General features: G+C 45.1%; 1 protein-coding gene across 1 annotated transcript; it reads right to left on the bottom strand.

The window, feature by feature from the left end:
• Nucleotides 1-2,462: 2,462 nt before the first annotated feature.
• On the bottom strand, nt 2,463-4,025 carry LOC106324068. Its single transcript, XM_013762090.1, has one exon. The coding sequence runs from the start codon at nt 4,023-4,025 to the stop codon at nt 2,463-2,465; it is 1,563 nt and encodes a 520-aa protein (XP_013617544.1).
• Nucleotides 4,026-8,669: the final 4,644 nt, after the last annotated feature.

The following is an 8,669-nucleotide window of genomic DNA, read 5'->3' as shown; positions in this document are numbered from 1 at the left end:
GTGGGATCTTGGGAAGACCGCGAGCTCTTTGCTTAAGGCGAAAGAGGCAAAGGCATCCAAGTCTTTGGAGTTGCGTCGGCTAAAGCGCAAGGTTAAGAGTGGAGAGGGATCAATGGTTTGCGCGATTGGAGAAGCAAAGGAGGCCATGCGCGCTGAGTTCCAGATCCGTTTGTCGAAGATTGCCGATTACCTTGACTCTTTGGCGGCCGTTCACGTTAGGGATTTGGCTTGGCGGGAGTCAAGGGAGGGACGAACGAGGTCGGTGAAGTGCCTCAGTCTCCGCGAGCCGAAGAGGCCGCGCTTTCCGTCCGTAGAGCTGAGCCGGTGGATGCGAAAGGAGACTTCGACCTGATTCTCGCGGGCCTGAAGTCCGAGTGCATTCTTCCTTCCTGCTCAGGTGAGGCCGTGGGTCAGGATCCCATAACCGAGACGCAGGAGGGAGCATGGCTCTAAACCCTGAAGGGGTGATTGGCGAAGCTGAGGCTCCGCGTGCGGAGGATGATTGAGTTTATAGTCTTGCGTGAGACTTTTTTCTTTATGTTATTGTTCTGGATAGGTATGGCCATGTTTTTATCTTGGGACTGGCCGCTTGTGGCTTTGAATCCCCGTCGCTTCTGCGACTTTTTTTAATGAAACTTAGTTTTTGCGTTTTTAAGATCTTTATGGAGTATTTGTATAGGTGTAGAGGGAAGACTACGAGTTGTCATCTCGAAGGCTAACTTTGGGTGTACTGCTATATCTGTGATCTGTTTCGAGAGTTTCCCGTGGTGCGAAGACTCGCGGAATTTCTGAAGATGCACAAATACTAGCCAAGAGACAAATTTTGAAATCTCGTATCATGGGGTTTGATACTATGCCTAGAGATGTTCGAGACCAGTGTGCTGAGTTTAGGGTAAGACGTAGGTCTAATCACGGCATTAGGGGGTGCAATAACTACTTCGACTTACATTTTCCGTATCATTTTCGACATGATTTCGTCCCGCTTTAAAGTCCGCGATATGTTCTCTGCTTACGTGACTTGCATGGTACGAATCGAGCATCTCTTCGAGGACAATTTTTAAGCCTCCCGAAAGTACTGACCAAAAATTTTGGATTTTTTTGTATAGCACTATTACCCTTGTGTCGGGTGTACGAGAGCTATCTCTATGGGACAGCTTAGTCTGTTTAGGACGTTGAGAGTGCGTTGTGATCAGCAACAAAATTATCGGTAGATATTACTGTTTTAGATTCTTCACGAAGGATAAGGGATGTGCGTTTTATAGTCATGAACAGACTGTTTTTAAAGTAAGTGTTTCCTTTCGGAAAGTTCTTGACGAAAAAGAGTCCTTCGGGCATTAGCGACGTCTCGCTTTGCCAAAGGTTGGAGTTTTACATCATTTTTTGATTGAGTGTTCTGATGACATTCGGATTTTGGGATGTTTTCCACCGCGTTAAAAAGAAGTTTCAAAAATATCGAGTCTGGGATCAGATATTTCTTTTTGGGAGTATACGAGTATACGTATACGTACCAGCTCCCCCTTTTTAATGAGGGGGGATAGCTGAGCTCGTCGTATGACGAATTGCCTACGTACCCTTTTCAGGGATCAAGCTGTCTCGTAGTTCGGTGAAAAGTGTTGCTTAGTGGTTGTATTTCTTGAGGTGCATCGCGTTCAAAGTTCTCGGAATTTTGATGTCCTGCATATTTTCGTTTTCGTACGCGCCTGGTCGGACTACTTTTATGATTTTGTAAGGTCCTTCTCAGTTAGTTCGAGTTTTCCTTCATTCCGCTCGGCAGGTGTTTTGGAAAACTTTTCGTAAGACTAAATCGGCTTCTTTGAATTTGCGGCTGCGTACGTTAGTGTTGTAGTACTTTGCAGCCGCCTGTTGATATTTTTGAATTCATATAAGGGCTTGGTCCCGTCGTTCGTTAATTAGATCGAGCTCATCCAGCAACATTAGATTGTTCGAATCTTCTCGTTCTGGGAGTAATCTTCTGCGTACTCCGGGGAATTCAACTTTCATTGGGATCATACATTCGCTTCCGTAAACGAGAGCGAATGGAGTTTCTCCCGTTGCGCGTCTCGGAGTCGTGCGATGTGACCATAAGACTCCTTCGAGTTCTTCGGCCCATCTACCCTTTTTAGCGTCCAATCATTTCTTAAGCCCATCGAGGATGGTCTTGTTAATCGTTTCGGCTTGGCCGTTGCATTGTAGGTATCTAGGAGTCGATTTGGTCAGTCGTATCATCCATTTTTCACAGAAGGCCTCGAATCTGGTCGAAATAAATTTGGATCCGTTGTCTGTTATGATTTCGTATGGGACACCATGCCTGCAGGCGATGTTCTCCACATGAAACTTTCGACTTAGGCGTCTTTGATGCTTGCGTAGGAATCGGCTTCGACCTATTTTGAGAAAAAATCTGTCAAAACTAACAAGAATCGTTTTTGCTTTGACCTGTGCATGGGTCCAACTATGTCCATCGACTATCGCATGAATGGATATGGTGCCGAGATCGACGAGAGAACCTCTGCTGGTTGATGGATAGTGGGAGCATGCCTCTGGCATTTTTCGCATATTTGCGCGAAGTTCTCGCAATCTTTGATCATCGTCGGCCAATAGTGTATGTGGCTTTTGATTTTGATTGCGAGGGATCTTCCGCCCGAATGGTTTCTGCATGATCCAATGTGGACTTCTTCCATTATCCTTCGTGCTTCCTTTCCTTTTATGCAGGTCATGAGTGGTCCAAAAAATCTCCACTTGTAGAGTTCTCCTTCCACCAAGACGTATCGCGCGGATTGGGTCTTAATCTTTCGGGCCGCCCATTTTTCCGCTGGGAGTTTCCCGTCGGTGATGTATGCGAGGATTGTTTTTGTCCAAGGTTTTTCGAATCCATACTCGGACTGTTCTAGATCCTTTATTGCCTGGACATCGACTTTGTCTGGATCGCCGTCGGGTGAATCGATTAAGTTTATTATGACGGGTGGCCCGATGCTAGGGTGCTCTATGAATTCTACGGGAATCACTCTGCTCAGACCTGGATCCAAACTAGATGCCAAGGTGGCTAGGGCGTCAGCATGTGCATTTTCGGCACGAGGAATCCGAGTTAGAGCAAATTGATAGAAACTTTGATCCAAGTTATGAACGAGTTTTAAGTAAGCATCCATTCTCTCGTCCCTTGTTTCATATTCCCCGTTGTATTGACTTGCAACTAGCTGGGAATCGCTGTAGGCGTGAATGTTACGTATTTTTAGGCCGTGAGCCAATCGTAAACCCGCGATTAGAGCTTCATACTCGGCTTCGTTGTTCGAAGCGTGGAAAATCAGTCGGAATGATTGTTCCAGTGATTCCCCCATTGGCGACGTGAGTCTGACCCCGATTCCGGAGCCTTGTTTGGAAGAGGATCCGTCGACGTGGAGGGTCCAGGACGAATTGGGCTCCTGGTTAGTCTCGCACCCTGTAGGGAGTTCTACTAAGAAGTCGGCGAGTACTTGCGATTTCGCGCAAGGTTTCTCTCGGTACTCGATGTCGTACTCGCTCAGCTCGATTGCCCATTTTGCTAGCCTTCCATATTGACTGGGGCTATGCAGCATTGTCCGCAGTGGGAATAATGTGAGTACTACGACTGTTTGGGACTGGAAATACGATCTTAGCTTTCGTTCTGACATTACGACTGCAAGCGCGAGTTTTTCCATCATCGGATAACGTGTTTCTGCTTCGAGCAAAGTTTTTCTTACGTAAAAGAAGGGCTTTTGCTCGCTACGTTCTTCTCGGATGAGGACGCCGCTCATAGACGTGACTGATACTGCGATGTACAGGAAGAGTGGTTCTCCTTCTACGGGTTTTGCAAGCACCGGGGGAGTGGCCAAGTAGCGTTTCAGCTTTTGGAAAGCTTTTTCGCACTCTTCGGTCCACTCGAATTTCTTATTTCCCTTCAATGTGTCGTAGAAAGGTAAACACTTATCCGTTGATCGCGAGATAAAGCGGTTGAGCGCTGCGACTGTCCCGGTTAATCTCTGTACCTCTCGCTTCGTTCTCGTGGAAGCCATTTCTATTAGCGCGGTTATCTGTTTAGGGTTGGCCTCAATTCCACGGAAGGTGATGAGTTACCCCAGTAATTCTCCCAATGCTACTACAAACCGACACTTAGCGGGGTCAAGTTTCATATTGTGCAGGTTTAGCCTTTCGAGGCACTCTTGGAGGTGAGTGATATGATCCCACTCTTCGAGGGATTTCACGAGCATGTCATCAATGTACACCTCCATTGTCTTTCCGAGTTTTTCGGAGAACATACGGTTGACGAGTTTCTTGATAAGTTGCGCCATCATTCTTAAGACCGAACATCATCACCCTATAGCAGTATGTTCCGCGGTCGGTTATGAATGCGGTTTTTTCCTGGTCGTCGGGGTTCATCATGATCTGATTGTACCCGGAGAACGTGTCCATGAAAGATAAGAGTTTGTTCCCTGCCGTTGCTTCGACCAAGCGATCGATGTGTGGCAGTGGGAAGATATCCTTTGGACATGCCTTATTGAGGTCCGTGAAATCGACGCATACTCGCCACTTTCCGTTTTTCTTTTTCACAACGATCGGGTTAGCGAGCCAGTCAGGATACCTAACTTCCGTTATGGATCCGACTTTGAGAAGTTTTTCGACTTCGTCGTTGATCGCACCAGCGCGCTCGGGCCCCAGCTTTCGTCTCTTTTGCTTGATAGGTTTGAAATTCGGGTCGACGTTGATCTCGTGACATGTGATGTTTATATCGATCCCTCGCATGTCCTCTGCGGCACATGCGAACGTGTTCAAGTTCTTTTTCCGACAGGCTATAAGCTCGATTTTCAGAGACTCGCTTAGGTTCCCGCCGATTTCGACACATCGATCTGGGAATGCTTCGTCTAAGCATACCGAGACAACGGGCTCGCAAGTTGGTTCGCGTTTTCCCTCCAAAGCTTTGGCTACTCGTGACTGCCAAATGACCTTAGTTTTGTTTTGTTCTAGGGCGTTGAGTTCGGTGGATGATTTATTTTTCTTCTTAGGCGTTACCTCCGCTAAATGGTTTTTTCACTTTAATTCTACGGCGAAGCATACTCGCGAGATTCTCCGATCTCCCCAGAAGGTCTCGATTCCGCGAGGGGTTGGGAATTTGAGACACATGTGGTATGTTGATGGGACTGCTTGTGATGTGCCCTGGTTCGTGGATCAGTCTATTGGAGCCAACCAGCAGGGAGATCAGGACGTTCTGAACAATTTGACCGAAGTTCGTTCATCTGACCGTACCAGACACACTGACGGAGCCATCCTGCGTGCGTCCCGATTGGAGCTTTGGCTGGAACCACGACCAGACGACTGATTTCCCCGTACTGAAACTCGTCTTCCCCGACCAACTCGACATTCCAAGACCCACGGTCGAGCCAGACTTAGCTTGGGTGGTGAAGAAAAAAAAGATGGACATGCATTCTCATCCGGCGGACCATCCGGACAGTCCCGCAAGCGTTCTTATCTTTACCCCGTGCATCCATCTGGTTCAGATGAACCTGGACATCTTGACTAGTCTTCTCCATTTTCCGTGCCTTGACCAGATCTAGTCTTCTCCATTTTCCGTGCCTTGACCAGATCTAGTCTTCTCCATTTTCCGTGCCTTGACCAGATCTAGTCTTCTCCATTTTCCGTGCCTTGACCAGATCTAGTCTTCTCCATTTTTCGTGCCTTGACTAGATCTAGTCAAATTTGTATTTTATATGCATTGTTTGTCCCACATTTTCTTTAATTGTCTTTGACTACAAAACACTATAAATATGTAGTCCCTTTGATGAATAAAATCAGTTCAGTTTTGGTTGTTTATTTTCGATTCTTCTTTTCTCTGAGTGAGAGAGAGAGTTCTTAGCTAGTTCATCGGTTTGAACCGGCTTGTTGATTTGGTGGTCAGTCAATCATCTTTGTGTGTCTTTTGGTGGATAGCCAACACACTACATTCGTTCTTGGGTGGTTAGCCTTAGATCGTGGGTATATCAAGAGTCATTCCGCATCTCTTGACGATCCTTTCAATCCATCTCAGTTCCAGAAGTGCCATTGCCTTCTCGGATCATATTCAAAACCCAGGTAAAGTGCTCCTTCCCGATTTAGGGCGTATCAAGTGGTAACAGAGCCACTCAACCGGTACTTGTCTGTTCATTTTCTCATCTTTCCATCTTCTTCATCCATCTTCTACCTTTCATCTTCTTTTCTTTATAAAAAAAGAGTTCTACGGAAAGCCAAGAGATCATCCCATCTGAAGCTGAAGAAAGACAAATTTGAGGGAAAATCTTTTTAAAGAAGGAGGGAATGATGCGCCCCGAATCAGTAGCAGAAACAAATCCAGAAGGTTTAGCTTATGGGTTTGCGATTAAACGAGATGGGCTTGAAGTATATTGCAAATGTGTTTATAAACATGTATCCGCCCAAAGAAAGAAAGGCCCAACAAGAAATTATAAGTGATGGTCATATCATATATCAATCTGACGGCAATTCAGAGACCGTCGACCATGTGGAAGCACGAGACCAGCCGAAGAGTCTTACGTCTACAATCCTTCAATTTCGGTCAAGTCAAGACATTTATGATTTTGGTCAAATCAAAGTTTTTGGTCAAGTCTTCCTTGTTTTTATAAGTTACTAATTTATATGTTTGACTAGTCTTTTGTATTCCAACCTTTTGTATGCTTTGCCTATTATATAAAGGTCATTTGATCAATGAAATAAAATAAGCTTTGATTATTATTTTTGGAACCTTGAGATGGATTCTCACTTCTCGTTTCTTGGTGTGGTTAGCTCCAAGTAAACACCTCTTTTCCGTTGGACTTGTGCGTCATATCAAGCAACGGATCGAGATTGCTTCTTTGTTGGATTGGTGCGTCACATCCGGCAACAAATTGGCTTCGGGAATATCAGCAGCCTTCCGCATCTGCTGTGCGACCCTTCGATCCACCATTTCTTCCTTTGTTGGACTTGTGTGTAATATCAAGCAACAATCGAAGTTCGGTAGTATCAAGAGACTCTTCGCCCTTCTTGTGTCACCATTCAATCCACCAGTTCTCCCTTTTGGCGAGTTCATATGCCCTTAGTCCGGCTGAGTGATCATTTCCTAATCTTGGACGCATCAAGTGGTATCAGAGCCACTTTAGCTGGTTTGTTTTCTTTCATCATTCATCTTCTCATCTCTCCACGTTTTTCTTTTCTTATTTCTTGGATCCGGGCTGTTCCTTTACTCCCTCGTGATCGCCTATTATAAAAAAATAAAAAAATCGATAAAAAAAAGTTTTGGCTTTAATCACTTCTGAAGAGAAATCCAGGGGGAGTGGTGGAAGAAAAACCCAGCTGGCTGAAGAGAAATCCAGCCTTAGGACAGTTAAGGAGGATCCATATCAAAAATATCTTCATCTTTTTGTCTCTTTTCTTTTTGCCACAAAAGTTTGTTTTGGGTTTTGATTGCTAAATTTTGACTGCCTATCATCCTTTGAACCAGTGAAAAAACTCTGAGTGACCATCTAAAAATCGTGAGCTAAACACTTGAGAGTGTGAGGATTTTTATTTGCTAACTTTGTTAAGTATTTTTAGGATGTTTGGCCTTCTCAAGAAATCAAAACCACAACAAGACGTCTATTTTCCTTTTAAAACTGTTTTTGAAAAGGAGCAATTGATTTTTGATAAGAAACAGTTTGCTTCTAATGGGTTTGACTTTGTGAAGAAACAAAGAAAGAAGCAAAACAGGTGTGAGGATGAGAAGTAGGTCAAAAGTGGTGATCGTCCCTTCACCAAAGCCAAGAGAAGCAACTGTGATGTGCCTGATCAGAACGAGCTTCAGACTTATGCCAGCTGGGAAAAGATGCTGCATAAGGCGATTCATGTTGTCCGGCAACTAAAAAAAGGGAAACACCAACACTTCTTCTGCACCAAAACAGCAAAGTAATTCTTCTTCTCTTTCAAATTCTTATTTGAAAACTAATATATTGTTTTTTGATAAAAGCAAGCCTGTGAAAACCACAAGCAAGGCTCTTTCTACCAGGTGCATCAAATGCCATAGGGTCGGTCATTATATCAACAAGTGCCAAAAATAGAAATCGTTGGTGACTTTGGAGAAGGTTGAAACCGAGCCAGAAAAGGAAGACCCTTTGCCAATTTTCGATGACTATGCACATGAACCGAAGGAAGGGTCAGCTGCAGAGCAAAACTGTGGTCATCAAGAATGATCTTCTTCCATTCACAAACCAGACCGAACTCAAGGTGAGCAACGTTCTGATTATAGTTCTTTTGCTTATAATCCTTTTCCTTTTATTGTTTCAGATTTGAGGACAAATCTTTTTGAAGAGGAAGGGAATGATGTGCCCCCGTTCGTGGATCAGTCTATTGGAGCCAACCAGCATGGAGATCAGGACGTTCTAAACAATTTGACCGAGTGTCGTTCTTCTGACCGTACCAGACACACTGACCGAGCCGTCCCGCGTGCGTCCCGATTGGAGCTTCGGCTGGAACCACGACCAGACGACCGATTTCCCCGTACTGAAGCTCGTCTTCCCCTACCAACTCGACAATCTAAGACCCATGGTCGAGCCAGACTTAGCTTGGGTGGTGAAGAAACCAAAGACGGACATGCATTCTCATCCGGCAGACCATCTGGACAGTCCCGCAAGCGTTCTTATCTTTACCCCGTGCATCCATCT

This window comes from Brassica oleracea, chromosome C2 (assembly GCF_000695525.1).
Source record: "Brassica oleracea var. oleracea cultivar TO1000 chromosome C2, BOL, whole genome shotgun sequence".
NCBI classification, from domain to species: domain Eukaryota; kingdom Viridiplantae; phylum Streptophyta; class Magnoliopsida; order Brassicales; family Brassicaceae; genus Brassica; species Brassica oleracea.
The sequence above is the reverse complement of the archived record's forward strand: the minus strand, read 5'-3'. Positions and strand labels throughout refer to the sequence as shown.